Source organism: Neofelis nebulosa, chromosome 5 (assembly GCF_028018385.1).
Source record: "Neofelis nebulosa isolate mNeoNeb1 chromosome 5, mNeoNeb1.pri, whole genome shotgun sequence".
Classification (NCBI taxonomy): domain Eukaryota; kingdom Metazoa; phylum Chordata; class Mammalia; order Carnivora; family Felidae; genus Neofelis; species Neofelis nebulosa.
The window spans coordinates 2,068,455-2,088,172 of NC_080786.1; the positions used below are offsets into that span (position 1 = coordinate 2,068,455).

The following is a 19,718-nucleotide window of genomic DNA, read 5'->3' on the forward strand; positions in this document are numbered from 1 at the left end:
TTGCTGTCTGACATTCTGGAGGCTCAGGAGGTCAAGGCTAGTGGGAAGGCTATTCCATTCAAAGCTGGCCTTGTATAGACACCTGAAAACTGGCGGGATGTCTTGGGTCACATTGTCTACACATAGAGCCTGTGCAGATGCGTGTGATTTATCAGCGGAGGAAAGTGGGCAGGGAGGCAGGAGAGGTGAGGGGCAGATCGATGTGACCCCAGCAGCCCTCTCCCTTTGCCTGACCTCACGAACTGTGCCACAGGGTCGGTCCCACTGGAAGCGAGGAGGCCGGCTCCGAGTTCCTCTGTATCCATCCGGCATTGGCTGCTGGGCTGGGTGACGTGCTGTGTGTGGGGCACCGAGGCCGGTTCTCGTTCCACCGAGGGCAGTTGTCCAGAGAAGGGCCTGTCTGTGAACCATTAGCTGCCAGCGCTCACAGCAGCCGGGGGATGGGTGCATCCCAGGGGATGCCTGGGAAAGGGGACGTGGTTGGGGACATCAGCAGCCCCCACGACTGCAGTGGAGAACGTAGCTGTTTATTAAGCCATCAGTTCTGGAGAGCAGCAGTGGTTTTGGTTTTGCTTGAAATCCGTTAACAGGGTGGGGACTGGCTGGAAAAGCTTGTGTCACGATGAGAAAGGATGAACCCACAGGGGCGTTTACACCCGGGCGGGGGTGCAGGACGTGCCTCACTCGCCTGCTGCCCGGGTTGTGCGTTCACTGCAGGTAAGATGGAGCCTCAGTGGCGGCAGTGAGGTCTCTCGCTTACGCACCGTGACTTTGTCCTTGACCGTGAACTTACATGGGCGAGGGCTGACTTAACTGCCGCCTTTCCTTCTGTGAGCCGGTGTCTCTCTAGCTTCGGTTCCTAGAGGCCAGGTCTGGATCTGGCTTCCCATTCTCCTGTCCAAAGCCACACATCTTCTTGGTTCCTGTTCCCAGCTGGGCAGCAGGAAATACCTGTCATACCTCTCTGATGTCCTCAGTGTCTAACCGGCCGTGGCCCTAATTACCGAGAAATCCTGAGGCTTTGGCCCCTGAGTGTGTATGCAGCAGGCTTCCACGCTGGGGTTGCTTTTCCTTGGGCATCTTCTGATGCCAAGTCCACAGTCACCTTCAAGGCTGTGTTTTGTCTCTGGTCTTCTGTATTCTGAAAACCGTCGGGCCTCCCAGCCCCCCAAGAGGCCACCCCCGGCCACATGAGCCCAGTGATGGTGCCCACACAGTCTCACTTGTGTCTTTCCCTTGGCATGCTGCTCCTCCCCTACTCGCTGTCCTGGCCTCACATTGCCTTCAACACCTCCGTTCTCTCCTGACTTTAGCACGCAGGGGTCCTGTGGCCTCCACCCTGGGCTCTAGGCCAGGCCGTTTATCCCATCTTTGTGGTCGGGGTGGGAGAGGACAGCTACTGCAAAGTAGCATAGGGCAGATGACCCGGAAGTGAAAGACTCGGAGACTCTCCCTCTGTCAGTTGCCCCTTGTTGGCCCTTTGAAACTTGCCCGGACAAAAGGCATCACCAAGTGTTAAGACAGGCTCAGAAAATCCTTCAAGACTTTCCACTCTTAGGGGCGCCTGGGTGGCTCAGTCCCCAGGTGGTTGAGCGTCTGATGTCGGCTCAGGTCATGATCTCACGGCTTGTGGGTTCGAGCCCCATGTCAGGCTCTGCGCTGACAGCTCAGAGCCTGGAGCCTGCTTCGGATTCTGTGTCTCCCTCTCTCTCTGCTCCTTCCCTGTTCACGCTCTGTCTCTCCCTCTCTCTCAAAAATAAATAAACATTAAAAAAAAAAAAAAAAAAAAAAAAAAGACTTTCCACCCCAAGCTCCTTGGGATATGTTTACACTTTGTGGTCTGGAATATCAGGAAAGTGAGTGACACCCATTTTGACCTCACCCCACCCGCCCCACCTCCTGAGTCCAACAACAAATAGCTTCTCTCCTTCCCTTCCCTGGCCGGCCACAGCTGTGGAAACAAGACATTCCCCACGTAGCACTCATAAAACCCAACGCTCGCTCTCGCCGTCTCTGTCTTTTTTGTCTTTTTTGTTTTTGCTCCTTTTTTCCCAGCAACTCGGTTGAGGTCCAACTGGCATCCAATAAACTGTGCCCACCCGAGCTACGAAAGCCTCTGACTTGTCACAGGTTTCCACACCCATGGCACCACGACCACCCACGACAGCGAACGTTTCTGTGAGAGGAGTCTTACACATCTTATGTCACTGAGTCCGCAGAAATCTGAGGGTAGAAGTGGTTAGCGCCAATTAACAGATGGGAAAACTGAGGCACGCAAAAGGTCAGCGACTCTTCTGTGTCACGCAGCCAGAAAGCAGCAGAGCCGGGATGTGAAAGCAGGCAGGTCTCCTTCCAACACCTGTCTGGTCTTTGGGCTTCCTCCACAGGCCTCTGAAGCTCAGGGAGCGAGAGACACAGGGTGGCACCGGGCCCTGCGCACTGGCTCTTCTCCCGCCATGTTCCTTGGCTCTTTTATCGCCTTTCGAAAGCCTTCCTTTTGTTTTCTTAGACTAACTCCAGTTTCTGTTTGTCTCCATTTTTTGGATTTCACTTCCTTCCTAGAATAAAGCAGGAGTCTGCAACTGAATTTAGAATTTCCTTGTCAATATTGCCATATTTGTTCAGAAGTTCATTGAACCAGTGGTTATTTCTGGCTTGTCTGGTTGTCTTTTTCGGGATTACTATTTTTAACGACCGTGTAGCCAAGACGAGAGAAAAAAAGAAGGAATGTGTGGGCTTCTGGAAATGCAACGACTTGAAAAGAGGTGGAGAGCAGCACGCCCGGGGGGAGCCTCCAGGTTCTGGGCCGTGACCCCGTGCACTTCAGGGTAGATGCAGGCAGGACACAAGCAAGCCTTCTCCTTCTACTCCTGGGTTCTCTGGATCTTCCAGTTTCCTAAAGCAGCAGTGAAATGTAAACACCCGGGGAATGATCTGGCTTTTTCCGGTGAAGTTTACATTTTCTGGACTTTCTGGTCCACTCAGGGGACCCCAGGTTGTATCAGCACAGGTTTGAGGGGGAGCGTGGGAGAGGGGAGAGGGCAAGGAGGATGGCTGCATCCTTGATGATTGAGGAGAGTGTAGACACAGGAAAGCAGAGGGGACGTGAGCGAACGAGCCGCTCAACAGGCACGGCACTGGACTTTCCCAGCTTAAAGGCAGAACCTAATTTTTGGTTGAAATGCAATGAATAACAAACTTTACTCTTACTCATGAGGAGAAAAGCAGGCTTGGGATGCTTTCCCAGGGGTAGCCTCTTGGTAAACGGTCAGTGCCCTTGTCTTCACTTGAGGTTCGGGAGAACTGTGACGTGGTGAAAACCTGTTTCTGAGCCGGGACCTTGACCTGAGAACCTAGGGAGACAGGGAGCACTTGGTTCAAGGCCCCAGGCTGCTGCCCAGGGATGCTCTAGGCTCAGGGGCTCTGGAAGTGGACGCCTCACACACACACACTGCTCACACTGACCATAAGGGCCCAGGCCGGGGGAGGCCCGCTCATGGCCAAAGTGGACTGGCCTTTCCCAAACCCTCAGCTCTACCATTATACATTAGGCCACTGTTGCCTGCAGGACGAGGGGTGGGGGAAGAAAACACGACTCATGTACTGCCCACACTCCGGGTGCCTTTTGACTTCATGGCATTATTTAAGCTCGTGGGGTGGGTTATACGGGAGAGGGAATTTAGCAGCCGTCGATCATGCCCAGTACTGGAACTAAGAGGTCCTTTACTATTCTTTGCTGCCATCACGAATCAGATAATGCCATTCGATGGACTTCTGGGCTGGATCGAGCTTCATCAAAAGGGTTTCTACCACTCACGAATTCACCTCTTAACCCACTCATTTGTTTATTCAACAAATGTTTATGGAGTGCAAGCACCACGCTGTGTGCAGGGTACGCAAAGGCAAAGTTCCTTGTTCTCAGAGGCCCCAGGCCGGGAGGGGCCGGCCGGACCTACTGTGCAGTGAGACCAGGGAGGTGTGCCCAGCGCACAGATCGAGACTGCTCGCATAGTTTCCATGGGTAACCGTGATTCCCAAATGAGACCGTTTGGGGTTTAAGTCTCAAGCACCAGCAAGGTATGCATTGGAGCTACCCAGCGTCCATAAGGATGAGAAGTGTCTCCAAGATATCCTTAGCCAATCCCCATTCATAAATACCTCTCACTTTGCCAACGAGAGCCCATTTCTAATACGTATCGTGGTCGTTACGAGGCCACTAATTTTACCAGTGGCCATTTCAGATATTCAGGACACTAATTAGCATTGCCGTGGCTTCGGGCAAGGCACAGATAATAGACGTACTTGTAGTAGGCACACATCTAGAGGGCGAGTGTCCCGATGAGAATGCTAATTGTCCGCCCCTGGACTGTGAATTCTTTTTCTTTTTTCTTTTTATTTTTTTTAATGTTCCTATTTATTTTTGAGACAGAGAGAGACAGAGCATGAGCAGGGGAGGGGCGGAGAGAGGGGGAGACACAGAATCCGAAGCAGGCTCCAGGCTCTGAGCTGTCAGCACAGAGCCCGACGCGGGGCTCGAACTCACGGAGTGTGAGATCGTGACCTGAGCTGAAGTCGGACACTCAACTGACTGAGCCACCCAGGTGGCCCTGGACTGTGAATTCTTAATTGGAATGTCAGCAGCAGCTGGTTTACAGCTTAATGTAAGTGACATATGCATAAGGTCACTCAATATTTTCTTGAAATCTTTTCAAAGTACAAACATCCTAAGAAGAATGAATGCCTACTGTAGTTGTACATTAACGATGTGTAACATTGTTGAATTGCTCCCAACGTCACCTTCCAGTCATTGCCTTCCTAAGACTTCCATGACCAGGAACTATGTTTTCCCTGTTTAAACTTTATTTCTGTGGAAGCATAAAGGATGCCCTCTTGTGTATGGCTTCTTTTGTCCAACATGTGTCTGGGAGGCACATCTGTGTTGTTCGATGAAGCTACAGTTCGTTCTTTTTCTTTGTTGTGGAATATTCCATTCTACTGTCAATGAACATTTTTGTTGTCTCAAGTGTGAGAACTCCGGGAGCCCCAGATCCTCACCAATAGTTGGTATTGTCCGTCTTCTTAATTGTTAGCATTCCGATGTGTAGGTCGTACTGTCACTTAATTTTAATTCCCCCTGTTATTAATGGTGTTGAGCGCCTTATCATATGTTTATTGGCCATTTGAATATCTCATTTCTGAAGTGCCTATCCATTTCTGTCACTCATTTTTCTACTGGATTGTCCATTTATTTCATATTGATGTGTAGGAGTTCTCTATAGGATTCTAGATACCCGAACTTTCGAGGTATATTATATATGTTGCAAATGTCTTCTACTAGGTAAGTTGCCTTTTCACTTTCTTCATAGTATCTTTGATGAATAGAATTTTAATGTAGGGTATATTATTAATCCTTTCCTTTAAAAAAAAAAACTGTGGTGGAGGGACGCCTGGGTGGCTCAGTTAGTTAAGTGTCTGACTTCGGCTCAGGTTATGATCTCACAGTTTATGAGTTCAAGCCCCATGTCAGGCTCCATGCTGACACCTCAGAACCTGGAGGCTGCTTCGGATTCTGTGTCTCCCTCTCTCTCTGCCCCGGCCCTGCTTGTGCTCTCTCTGTCTCTCAAAAATAAATAAATAAACATTTTTTAAAATAATAGAAAATAGAAAAATTATGGTGGGAAACACAGAACACAAAACTCACCATCTTAGCCATAAATATATTCACATCGTTGTCAAACAGATCTCCAGAACATTTTTCTCTTGCAAAACCAAAATTCTATACCCACTGAATAACAACTACCTTCTCCCACCTCCCCCCAGCCCCTGGCAGTCACCATTTTACTTTCCGTTTCTGTGAATTTGACCACTCTAGGTACCTCATGTAGGTGGAATTGGATAGTATTTGTCTTTTTGTGACAGGCTTATTTCACTTAGCACAATGTCCTCAAAGTTCATCTGTGTTTTAGCATGCGATGGTAATCTTTTCCTTTTTTCCTCAGTTTTTATATATTTTAAAAATCGGGTTAAGGAAGTTTCCTTACATTCCTAAATCCTAGGGGTTTTTATCCTATTGACTTCCGTCAGTTGCTTTTCTGAAACTCCTTTTTTCAAATAAACCAATCATGAATTCCTGGGATTAAACGTAACGTGGCGTGATGTGCTGTCCTTTTAATATAACGCCTCCAGGTTTCCATGTGTCAACATTGTGTTTATGATTTTTGCATCTCTGTTTAGTGAGAATGGTCTGCAATACTACTTCCTCGTCATGTCCTTGCCAGGTTTTGTTCCCAAGGTTACACCAGATGTATAAAATCAGTCGGGAAGTATTTCCTCTTTTTCTGTCCTCTGGAAGAGTTTGTGTAAGATTGGAATTAGCCTCCTTTATAAATATTTGATAGAATTCATTGACAAAGCCGGCTGTGCCAAGTTTTCTGTGTAGTGAGATTCAATTGCATTAATAGTTAATGGCGTATAAAATTTTTCTCCCTCTTCTCGTGGCACTTTTGGTGAGCTTCTTCCAGGATTTTGTCTATTTCATCAGGATTTTTTGTTTTGGGAGAGACTGGTTGGCTCAGTTGGAGGAACATGCAACTCTTGATCTTGGAGTCATGAGTTAGAGCCCCATGTTAGGTGTAGATTACAAGAAAGAGGGACGCCTGGGTGGCTTGGTCGGTTAAGCGTCCGACTTCGGCTCAGGTCATGATCTCACGGTCCATGAGTTTGAGCCCCGCGTCGGGCTCTGTGCTGACAGCTCAGAGCCTGGAGACTGTTTCAGATTCTGTGTCTCCCTCGCTCTCTGCCCCTCCCCTGTTCATGCTGTCTCTCTCTGTCTCAAAAATAAGCATTTAAAAAAAAGAGAGAGATTACAAGAAAGAAGGAGAGAAAGAAAGAAGGAAAGAAAAAAAGAGGGAGGGAGGAAGGAAGGAAGGAAAAACTTTTTAAAAAGTTAAAATTTTTTTAAAAATATTTTTTTTTATTTTGGGGGGCATAAATTTATCATAATCTTGTTACTGTCTTTTCTAATATCTGAAAGATCTATGGTGATGCTTTTTTTTATTCCTGATATTAAAAAAAAATTTTTTTTAATGTTTACTTATTTTTGAGAGAGAAAGAGAACGGGACTGGGCGAGGGAGACACAGAATCCGAAGCAGGCTCCAGGCTCTGAGCTGTCAGCACAGAGCCTGACATGGGGCTCAAACCCATGAACCGAAAGATCATGACCTGAGCCAAAATCAGACGCTCAACTGACTGAGCCACTCAGGTGCCCCTATTCCTGATGCTTTAATTTGTGTTCTTTCTAAGAGTTTCTTAAGTACTCTTGCTAGGGACTTCGATGTTTTGAGCTATTAATCAGTAGTTTTTTTCCAAGAACTAACTTTTGGCTACATTGACCCTTTATTGTATGTTTGGTTTTTATTTTATTAATTTCTGCTTTTTAAAAAATCTCCTTCCTTTATTTTCTTCGTGTTTAACTTACTCTTCCTTTCCTAGTCTTCTGAGATCAATGTGATTTTCAGCCTTTCTTCTTTTCTAAAATAGGTATTTAAAGCTATCACTTCTCCAGTTAGCCCAGTGTTTGCTGCTTCCTACAAGATTTGACATGTCATTTTTCATTATTCAGTTAGAATATTTTCTAATATCTATTGTAATTTATCCTTTAACCCATGATTTATTTGGAAATATTTTGCTTAATTTCCATACATATGGGAATTTCCTAGTAATCTTTTGTCTAATTTCACTATGGCTAGAGAACATATATATGATTTAATCCTTTCAAGTCAGTTGACATTTCATTTATGATCAATTTTGTAAAAGTATTCTATGTGTATCTGAAAAGAATGTGTATTCTACAGTTTTTAGATATGATCTGTATATGTCAAATAGGCCAAATTTATTAGACAAGCATGTTTTTCAGATATGTATTCTTAGCTTTTTGTCTGCTTACTCTAATTGTTACTGATAGAGATATTTAAAACCTCTCTCTATGATCATGGATTACGGATTTCTTTTTTTAGTTCACATATTTTGAAGTGCATTTATTTATTTTGAGAGAGAGAGTACTCGAGCAGGAGAGGGGCAGAGAGAGAGAGAGAGAGAGAATCCCAAGTGAGCTCTGCACTGTCAGTACGGAGCCTGACACAGGGCTGGAACTTACGAACCGTGAGAACTGGCCCTGAGCCAAAATCAAGAGTCGGATGCTTAACCGACTAACCCGCCCAAGCTCACCTTGTTCACTTATTTTAGATTCATATACTTTGAGTTTCCGTTAAGTACGCACAGATTTAAAAATTAATGTCTTCCTGGTACATTGAAACATCTGTCTTTATGAAATGAGCCTCCTTCTCTCTAGTATTGTTTTTTGGCTTAAAGTCTTCTTTGCTGGTTAGTCTTTCTATGTGTAATTTTTTTTCATTCTTTTTTTTTTTTACTTTCAACTTTCCTGTACAGTTATATTTATTTTTAAAATTTTTTCCCGTGAAGCTATATTTAAAGTATGTCTCTTATAAGCATCAGACAACCAATTGGAGCATTAATCCGTTTACATTTAATCATCAATGATTTGGGTTTAAAATTACTGTCTCTATTTGTTTTCTCTGTGTTCTAGCTGTTTTTTTGTTCTTTATCCTCTGCTTTCCTGTGTTCTTTTGGAGGGATTAAGCATTTTAAAAATTATTATATTCACTCCATCTATTACATTCTAACACATTCTCTTTTTTTTTTTTTTTTAATTTAATTTTTTAAGTAATCTCTACCCCCGGCATGGGGCTTGAACTCACAACCCTGAGGTCAGAGTTGCATGCTCTACAGAGTGAGCCAGCCAGGCGCTCCTCTAACACATTTACTCTTTTTTTGGTGGTTACTCACAAATTCTTGACTTATCAAAGGGTGATACCATTTCCTGAACAATTTAAATACCTTCAAATATTTTGACTCCAATTACCTCCTCCCAATTTCTATGCGGTTGCCACACGTTTCAAATAATAATTGTGTGTGTGTGTGTGTGTGTGTGTGTGTGTGTGTGTGTGTGTACTCGTTTTATGCAGTCAGTATTCACTTAGATTCGTCCCCCACCTCATATTCACCTGCTTCAGGGTTCTTTCCTGCCTACATCATGGGGCTTTCAGTGCAGAGGCTTTCCGCGAGGATATTTTCACAAAGTAAGAAGTCCAGGTTAGCAGTTCTAACTTTCTTCTGACACTTTAAAGGTATCGCAGGGTCGGGGCACCTGGGTGGCTCAGTCGGTTAAGCGTGCGACTCTTGGTTTCCGCTCAGGTCGTGATCTCATGCTCCATGAGTTTGACCCCCGCGTTGGGCTCTGCGCTGGCAGCAAGGGCCTGCTTGGATTCTCTCTGTCTCCACCTCTCTCTCTGCCCCTCCCCTGCACATGCTTTCTCTCTCAAAATAAATAAATAAACTTTTTTTGAGGTATCACAGTGTCTTCTGGCTTTCACTTTTTTTTTTTTTTTTGGAAAAGTCGCTCTCAGTCATATGGTTGCTCTTTTGAAGGTTATGTGTCTCCTTTCACTTGTTGCTGTTAAATTATTTTCGCCTCGGTTTTTAGCAGTTTTAATTGGTGTGCTTGCCTGTAATGGTCTATGCGTTTTTTCTGCCTGTGGTTTGCATTGACTCTTGAGTACGTGTCTTCCTGTTATTTTTCTCAGCTTTGTAAAATTCTCAGGGTATTCTGTTCCTTGAAGTTTCTGTTTTTTCGTTCTGTGTTACATTGGTTCTCAATTTGATTCCTGAAGTTTAAAATCACTCTTTTCATATAACATCCTGTTATCACCTCCCCTTGGAACTTTCGTTTAATTGCACCCACTTTCTTCTTCCTTTTTTTTTTTTTTTTTTTTTGAGCTTATTTATTTATTTTTGAGAGAGACAGAGACAGTGTGAGCAGGGGAGGGGCAGAGAGAGAGGGAGAGAGAAAGAATCCCAATCAGGCTCCGTGCTGTCTGCACAGAGCCTGACTCGGGGCTCGAACTCACAAAACCGCTCCGATCATGACCGGAGCCAAAACCAAGAGCTTGACCTACGGAGCCACCCAGGTGCTCCCGTGCCCACTTTCTTCTTAAGTTCTGTAGTCTGAGGCTGTTGCTAGGAATTTGTTCTATTCTGTGAATTCTTTCTTCTAAGTTAGGTTTTTTGCCTTTTACGTGCATCTTCCTTTCATCTGAAGAGGGAATGGTAGCTAGAAGGGGGTGTAATTTTACTTTATCTGTTTGCTTTAAAGTATCTGGGCTCTGCTTTCTTTCCAGAAAGGTTACGTGTCCCATGTGAAGCTCTGCTTCACCTGCACAAGGCAGGTGCTGGCGTTTTGGATTCCAGAACCACCCGCCCTGCAGGTTACTGGTCTGTTTCCACCCACTTTGCTTCTGTCTGGGATTTGTTGACTCCTCGGTACGGTTGTGAAGGGTGAGGGTGGCTTGGGAGTGGAATCATGCTCCCTTCTTGACTCTTCTCCAGAATTTTCCGTTTCTCCTCTGGTAACTGGTTTTTGAAGTTTGCTGCAGAATATAATGTCCCTTTCTGTGCATGGTAGTTGTTTGTAAGAACTTTTTCCTGGTGTTTCGTGTTTTTTCCTCATTAAAAAAAAAATTCATATTCAGCAAGCCTAGTTTGTGTGTGTGTGTGTGTGTGTGTGTGTGTGTACTCATGTTGAAGGTGTAGGGTAGAGAAAATGCGTGATGTGGGTTCAGCTGGACCACTTGGATGTTGTAAAGTGTGGCATGTAATCCACTCTAAGGATAAGGAAATGTTTGCTTATGCCCCGGCGACATATTTAGCCGTCTGGAGTGTGAGGGTGAGGTAGAAGGAAGAGAAGGTTGAACAGAGGGAGAGCCGTCAGAAGGGGCGAGGACAAAGAAGCACCCCAGACTGCAGCTGAGGGCGATGGAATCGGGGTTGGGGGAGAAAAGAAGGGAGGAAGCCAGAGCAGAGGTTACGGGGACTTGTCAAGGCCACAGATACTCTGAAGTTCTGGAAGGTTCTGAGTCTCCCTCACTCACACTTCTTTTTAGCTGTCGCCTATTTGGGCCGAGTTCAGTTTGCCCGAGGCCACATGAGTCTGGGCGTCCTCTGGGTTGTAGGGCGATGGCCGTCTGGACCACGAGAGAGACCCCTGTGCTGCTGCCCGCCCTCACGCCGGCCCCCGGCCAGCTTCCACTGTGACACCGCTCTGCAAATGTGGGTCCCGTTGGCCAACTTGCACCCAACGGTCAGTGAGCTCTGGTCGATGAGCTGAGAGAAAACACAGGGTCAGAATTTAACCAGCAACGACGGGAGTTCCACGGAAGGAAACAGGACCACGTGTGGGCTCTCTGCGGGTTGGCATCTCGGGGCTGCAGTAAGGCAACAAAGAAACACTCCTTGGTAAAATAACGTGTGGTGAGAGGCCTTCCACTTAAGATTGCGCGTGAGGTAATAGTCTGCGATTTCAAGTGGGGCAAAGCTTCTGGAGGAAAAATGGTCTTGGAGAGACCTGCTTCCTGCCTTTCCCCATCGTGAAAGGGGGCTGTGTTCTGAGAACACAGCCATATTTATCCTCAACGGCAGCACCTCTGGGAGACAACTGGCATATGGGTATTGTTTTGCAAACATGCTAATTCTGTCTGCAATGCCATAAAATGCATCCTATTTTTTTTTTAATAAAAAACAAGTTGGATGCAGCCAAGTTGAGGCAGAAATGACCTGTCGGATGTGTGAAATGCCAAGTTTCTTTGCGCGAGGACTAAATTTTGTGGAGAGGGGTTACCTCCCTGTGTCAACGTGAGTCTACCGGCAGCGGGGAGGGAGTTCTGTTAGGGTCCCCTTTTACATTATAGGGCAGGGGCACCAAGGAAAGGCTGGGAAGAGAAGAGATGTTCTCATGGGCCTGGCTGTGGGCTGATTTGCTCACCTGCGTGTAAAAGGGGTGTGTGTGTGTGTGTGTGTGTGTGTGTGTGTGTGTGTGTTGCCCTCCCATGTGGATGTCAGTGTATTCAAGTAGTGCTCCAATGATGGCACCTTTCAGAGCTGATAGAAGAAACCATCGTTATGTGTAATGCATTCCTCATAAATCGGAAATGAGCCCACAGTCCCCTTGGGTTTCAGCACTGTGTTCTTGGAACTAGATCTCCGCTCTGAGCAGTGACGAGACAAAGATCAGGAGGATCTTGGGATCCGAGTAGATTTTCCTTCCTGTTTCTCCCAGTGCCATGTTTCTCCCAGTCCACTCGTTCAAGAATACCCATAAGAATACCTCTAATGGGCGGGGCGCTGTTCTGCTCTGCTGACACAGTGCCTGGGACCCTGCCCTCGAGCAGCTCGTGGCCAGTGTGTCAGTTTTTTCTGCATAACGAACCACCCCCCAAAACGTAATGGCTTAGTCAACACTCATTTACCTGGTGGCGATTTCCTGTGTAAACAGTTTGGGCTGGGCTTAGCTGGCTCGTTCTTCTGGTCTTGGCTGGGCTCACTCGGGGGGATGTGGCCAGCCCCCGGGTTGACTGGTGTAGGATGGCCTCAGCTGGTGCCGGTCATCTCTCCCCCACATGGCCTCTCATCCCTCAGTAGGCTCCCTGGGCTTGTTCACATGGCAGCTGACAAGCTTCAGAGAAAGACGGGGCGGGGGGGGGGTGGGGGTGGGAAGAGAGTGAGCATGCAAGGCTTTCACTGTTTTCTGTGGGTTAAAGCAAGTGACAGGCCAGTCCCAATTCGAGAGCTGGAAAGAGAGTCACTGCTTCTGGAAGGAGGAGCTCCACAATCACATTGCAAAAGGACTCGGGGCAGGAAAGAGCAGTGTGGCCATTTTCGTGATCTCCCTCCCTCAGCCAGTCGGTGCACACACGTTCACGCGATATAACTGCATTATCTTAAGGTCAAAGATTTAAGTCATGGGCGTCTTAAATGTCCAGCTGGTTTGGGTAGATTTTAGAGAAACGTTTTGTCACAGTAGCTTTTTTTCGTTTTGTTCTGTTTTTAAGGCAAAAATGGTACTTCAGTGCAAAACCTAGTGTTTATTTGGCAGGACGGATGAGAATTTGCGCGTACAAAAGGTTTGCAACTCAACCCGGCAGGTCTCAAGACCATGGAATTCTGACACCAGCTGGGTGTCATACAATTTAATTCAGTGCTGACATAAGCTACTCGGTAGTGAAGGGCTCAGTCCCGCAAGGCTGCCTCCACTTGAGACGCCAAGCCTAAGTCCTGGGCCTCTTGTACTTCTGACCAACCGGCTGTAAATTGGGGATTCTCACAACTGTCTCCTCAAGCTCAGTAACTTGCTAGAAAGGCTCACAGAACTCAGGGAAGCACTTTACTTACATTTACCGATTTATTATAAGAGGATATTATAAAGAATACAGATGAACAACCAGATGTAGAGGTATACAGGGCAAGGTCTGGGAGGATCCCAGGCACAGGAGCTCCTGTCCCCGTGAAGTCAGGGGGAGCTACCCTCCCAGCACATTGGATGCAGTCACCAACCTAGAAGCTCTTTGAACCCGGTAGCTCAGGGGTTTTATGGAGGGTTCATTACCTAGGCATGATTGATTCAATCATGGCCGTTAGTGATTAACTCCATCTTTTAGTCCCCTTCCCCCTCCTCAGAGGTCAGAGGCCGGGGCCGAGAGTGCCAACCCTCTAATCACTTGGTTGGTTCCTCTGGCAACCAGCCGCATCTGGAAGCCATCTAGGGGTCACCTCATTAGCATAAATTCAGGTATGGCCAAGAGGACTGTGTTATGAATAACAAAAAATGTTCCTCTCACTCCTATTGCTTGGAAATCCCAAGGCTTTTAGGAGCTCATGCTAGGAACTAAACATCTATGTCTTACTACATCCCAACGTCATAGGGAGCCTTTCTGTTGTAATAATGAAGTATGACTTCCAGTAGGACTTGACTTTCAAAAACCATTGTGAATGGGGAAAGCCCCATGGGCTGCCCTCTTCTGAGGACACGGCTTCTTGAGCCTTCTTGACCTGCTGTCCCTACATTCTGCTCTCCTAACTGTGGGGCCCTTTGTTCATTCTTACTCAGCTCATTTAGAGTATTTCACAGCATAATCTCAAGAAGTCTTACAAAGAGCAAGTCCGCGTTTTAAAAGATACATTTTTATGTAAACATAACATACATACAAATCCTAAGGGAACAGATCAATTAATTTTCAGAAAATAAAGAAACTAGCTATCACACAGGTCAAGAAGTGGGTTGCCCGTATCCGCAAAGCCCTGCTTGTCCCCAGACTCAGTAATTACTGCTTCGATCTACCAACCTGACTTTTTTTTTTTTTTAATTTTTTTTTCAACGTTTTTTATTTATTTTTGGGACAGAGAGAGACAGAGCATGAACGGGGGAGGGGCAGAGAGAGAGGGAGACACAGAATCGGAAACAGGCTCCAGGCTCCGAGCCGTCAGCCCAGAGCCTGACACGGGGCTCGAACTCACGGACCGCGAGATCGTGACCTGGCTGAAGTCGGACGCTTAACCGACTGCGCCACCCAGGCGCCCCCCAACCTGACTTTTAACACCATAGATTAGCTTTGCTTATTTTTGACCTTTATGCAAGTAGGATCACACAGAGTGTATTCTTTTGTGTCTGGCTTCTTTTGCGCAACATGCTGGCTGTGAGATTCATCTGTGTCCTTGTCAGAAGCAACGGCTTGTTCATTTCATTGATGTACAGATTTTCCTGGTACAGATATGCAGTGATTTACATCGGTTCTGCCGTGAATGGACATTTGGATTATTTCCAGGTTTTGGTTATTATGAGCATTCATGTGCATGTCTGTTGGGGCCCAAACACTAGATATCATCAGTTAACACTAGATACTGTCCGTCTGCTTAATTTTAGCCATTCTGGTGCTATGTAATGGCATATTTTTATGGCTGTAATTAGCATTTCTCTGTTACTAATGAGGTTGACCATCTTTACACATGCTTAATGACTACTTAGACAGATGTCTTTTTTGTGATATACCAACTCAAGTATCTTGCCAACTTCTCTATGGTTTGTCTGCCTACTTAGTATTGATTTGTAGGCGTTCTTTATCAATTCTGGACGTGAATCTTTTGGAGATGATATGTGTTGCAAATATCTTCAAGTCTGTGGCTTACATTTTAACTGTCTTCATGGTAGCTTTTGATAAACAGAAGTCCCTAAAGTTAATATAACCCAATTATCTATCCTTGTGCCAATACCAGAGTCTTACAAAGTATTTCAGTTTAATAGTAAATCTTGAAATTTTGCACATTTCAAGGAATCTTCTTGGTTCTCTGCATTTCCAGAAATTTCAGCATCAGCTTGTCCGAGTCTGAGATTTTCATTAGGGTTGTATCAAATCTATGTCACTCAATTTGGACAGAGTTGACAGCTTATCAGTCTTGAGCCTTCTGTTGCATGATCATGGTATATCCGTTTATTCAGGTCTTCTTTAATGTTGCTCAGCGGTATTTTGTACCATTCCTTGTACAGACCTCGCACATCTTTTGTTAGCCTTATTCCTAGGTGTTGGATTCTTTTTAGTGCTATGGCAAATGGTGTCTTTTAAAATGTTTGTTTCTGTACATTGCTGGTATATAGAAATACAATTGATATTTTCCACTGACTATGGACCCTGTGTCCTTGATAACCCGTATATTAATTGTAACAGTTTGCATGTAGATTCTTTGGGTTCGTCATCTGGGAAGGCTTAGCGTCTGTGGAGGACAGTGTTATTCCATCTGTCCCAGTCCTTATACTCTCTAGTCCTTGGGTTCTACACCACCGGCTCCAGGACCTGATGGAGTTTTTCCTTCTCCTTTCCAGATGATGCTGAGGCACATATTGACTATGAAGATAATTTCCCTGATGACAGATCTGTGTCACTCAGAGAGCTCATGGAGGACTCCCGGACGGAGGCAGAGGAGGACAGAGGTCCAGGAGAGGCCTCTGAGGAGGCTCCACGGCAGGACCGTCTGGTCTCCGTTTCTGTGGGGAAAGACAACATAGCCCAGGATGCGGCCTCTGTGCCAACTACAGGCTTGTCCGTCGTTGGGAGCAGCGTCCCCACAGACCTGCCGGGATCCCGACTGAGCCGCAAGTACTTGTTCTGGCTTCCCGCGGAGCCCTTCCACCAGCCTGAGGGGGAAAAGGGGACGGATGATGACACCAAAAAGCAGTTTCTGGCTAGGGACAACCACGGTAGCACCACACCGGCTCCAGGCGAACCTGACGCCAAGACGGCCGATAGCAGCACGGATGGGCACTCAGGGACGTTTGTGGGCAGGACTGACGGCAAGACAGGGGACCCGATGGTGAGCAGCAGTGATGAGTCCTGGTTAGATGGCTACCCTGTGACCGACGGGGCTTGGAGGAAGACGGGGGCGGAAGAGGGGGGCGGGGACAAGGGAGGAGGGTCAGTAGGGCCGGAAGAGAGGGTTCTAGTTGTTCCCAGCCAGCCCACTCCTGTCGACGTTAAGAAGCCTGGAGGTACCACACTCACACCGAGTGAGGACGTGACCCGCGGTTCAGTTCTTCTGTCTCCAACGCTAGATGTGGAAGCTTTGGCTCTCGGACCGATAAGCGTGTCTGAAACGGAGAGTCCCAGCGAGGGAGATGGTGACTTGCCCAGGTACCACTCAACTGGTCCTCGGGAGTTTGCCACGGAGAAGTCTCCCGTGGCCACCCTCTCCTGTGAACTCGCCAGCTCTGCCCCGGAGACGGCAACAACTGCTGCCCAGCAAATGCCGGATCCCAGTCCCTCGACTGTCATGGCGGCCACCCAGACTCCGGTGGAAACCATCGCTCCTGAGGTCCGGGATAGCTTCCCCTACCTGCTGTCCGAGGACTTCTTGGGACAGGAAAGCCCCGGCCCACGTGCAAGTGACGAGCTTCTCCCAACCGTGGAACCGTGTGTAGGGGATGGGTGTCCCGGCCTCGGCAGGGGCCCTGTCATTGCCACCATCGTCACCGTCCTGTGTCTGCTGCTGCTCCTGGCGGGCGTGGGGGCGGTGTGGGGCCACCGTAAGTGCCAGCACAAGAGCTCTGTGTACAAGCTGAACGTGGGCCAGCGGCAGGCTCAGCATTACCGCCAGCAGATTGAGATGGAGAAGGTCTAGCCTCCTTCAGTGCGGGCTCCCCCGAAGCCACTGGGGAGGAAAATGAACCGTGCCACGTCTCGCCGGTAAACACGGATCATCCACTAGACCACAAAACAGGTGGCGCCGGGCACGTCCTTCTTGTGCTCAGGTCTTTGTTCTACAGGCCAAGAAGTGTCTCTGGGGGCACCTGGTAGGACAAGAAGGCCCGGGTGGCATCATCACACACATCAACATCTCCCTAACCAACTGCCCCGGAATGTGCTGCGCTAATCCTAGACCTGTGCTCGGGCCCTGATTCCTATGTGAGGTCAAAAGTCATCTCCCACTCCATCATGCTATTGCCTTCTTTCCCTTTTTTACAAAAAAAAAAAAAAAAAAAAAAGAAAAAAAGACTCCACAACCTGAAATGTTTAGGAAAAGTGTGATAACCTGACATTTGAGAACAGTGTTATTTAGGAGATAGATATTTAATTGTTGGGGGTGGGATATAGAAAAAGAATAGGCTACTTCCTTTTAACGTTGTGACATTGTGGGGGCAAATGAGCCAGGAACCGGGGCGTAGTCTAGAAGCTTTGAGGTTTCTTTTTAGCTGTTTGTTGAATTTGGAGAGAATTCAGGACTGATGTTTCGTTGGGGGTGAGGGGAGTTGAAAAGTAATGAATGAGACACGCCATCCACTTCTGTCCCCTCCGTTCTGTAGGACAGACCATTGTTTTTTTTTTGAAAACAAGGTCATCTTTGTACCGGTAAGCACGATTTCCTCTCGGATGCAGTGGCCTAGTTGTTCTTGACCAGTCTGTGCCCAAGAATACCATAGAGTTTTTTGTTGAACTAACAAAGCTCAGTTCTTGGTTTCCTCTCTTAGAATTCGCCATTTTTCCGAACTCCAGCAAGAGGGAATGACACGGGAGGAAAGTAATCTTTTAAGAGGGCCGAGGGCTTAGGATATCAAAGTAGAGGGATGCGGAGGAATTAAAAAGGAATATGAAATTCACCGTGCTGACGTCTTCTGTACTCTGTTGTGGCAGTTGGGAGCTCCATGGAAACAGCATGAGTCCGGGATGGACTCGTCCTGGCTATGGAGCACCCCATCTCATGGTGTCTAGATCACCTTACGACGGTTCGGCAGGTACCGTGTCCAACAGAGGCTCTCAGAGCGTGGTCCTCAGACAGGCAGTATCAGCTCCCAAGCAGAAACCCTGGGGGCGGGGCTCAGCTTGCTGTGTGTTAAGGAGCCCCCCAGGCGATCCTAAAGCGCAGTCACGTTGGAGAACCATTGCTTTAGACTATAAATTGCGAGCTTGAGCCAGCTGAAGGCCCAGAGGCCCAGAAGATGAGTAGCGCCCGTGGCTTGCCTGGCGCGGAAGCCGGGCATCACCACGCGCACCTGTGACAGCATTTGAAGCCGCTGCTACGCCGTCGCCAATGGTCTCCGATATGTTGGCCCAGAGACGAAACACATTATGCTTTTATAGTATGAGTCACCTTCTTAGGAATAGTTTACAGTGGTAAAAAAAAAAAAAAAAAAAAAAAAAAAAAAAAAAAGTGACGAAGGCCTTACGTTGATTTTAAGACGCTAATTGAGGGGTTTTACGTGCAATGAAATCCTGATCTCCTTTACAATGGAAGAATTGGTGGTGGTGTTTTGCACACGCACGTGTGGAAAATTCGCACACCATGTTTTCCACCCCGCCACCTGTTTGCTTTGGAAAAATGCACCTGGGTGCATGCTTTGGAAAAATAAGTATCTATAGAGGCAGTGTGGCAAAGTCAAAGACCCTAGTCACCATCACTGGGTAAAATGAAGGCCTGAAGGTACCGAATGGAATACCTACACGTCAGATAGAATCTAGAATAAGACCGAAATACTTTCTGCATGTGTAGCCAAAGCAAAACACCACAGAATAAAAGCCAGAGACTGTATGTATTTATAAATTAGATTCTCTTCTAATCTATTACAAGATAACCTTTCTATTTTTAACTATGTAAAATAACCTCCATCTCAGTGGGGTGGGATCGTGTTATTCAACTATCATTATGTCATAACCCAAGAACACTGACTGAATATCAACCCAGAAATGGGGAATGTTAATATGAATGTATTAATAAATTTATTACAGATACATTAATACATGTCAATGTATTATTCTGTAGACATGAACTACATGAAAACAAACCCAACGCATGAGTTTTTACGTTTTCAGTGACTTACTGTCATCTAAATTAATGTCATAGGATCTAAAAATGCAGGTAGAAAGGGAACGATTAAAACATTGTGTACCTAAATTTTATGTCATGATTCGTGTTTGGGACTGGTAAACATTTAATGTTCATGAAAACTGAGGTTGGGTGGTTTATTAACACAAAGTTTCCGGGATCTTTAAAATAAATACTTTCCCCAAACAGTTGCTAAATGTATTTTATATCTGAGTTACATCATGATGGTTTAAAAAAAAAAACACACAAAAGATTCTCTAGGGGCCTCTGGGTTCAGGAACCGACTCTTGATTTCAGCTCAGGTCATGATCTCACAGTTGGTGAGATTGAGCCCCATGTTGGGCTCTGTGTAGACAGTGTGGAACCTGCTTGGGATTCCAGAGGAATCCTAGAATTCTCTCTCTTTCTCTCTCTCTCTCTTGCTCTCCTCTCAAAAGAAATA

At 46.5% G+C, this 19,718-nt stretch overlaps 1 protein-coding gene across 2 annotated transcripts in view; it reads left to right on the top strand.

Annotated features, from left to right (window-relative positions):
• Positions 1-19,467, top strand: part of SUSD5 (sushi domain containing 5) — an 81,825-nt gene extending 62,358 nt beyond the window's left edge. For both annotated transcript variants that reach the window (XM_058729279.1, XM_058729278.1), the window contains one exon: positions 15,786-19,467. In XM_058729279.1, coding sequence (XP_058585262.1) covers positions 15,786-17,077 — 1,292 coding nt within the window. In that variant the 3' untranslated portion in view covers positions 17,078-19,467. The remainder of the gene's footprint in view (positions 1-15,785) is intronic.
• Positions 19,468-19,718: the final 251 nt, after the last annotated feature.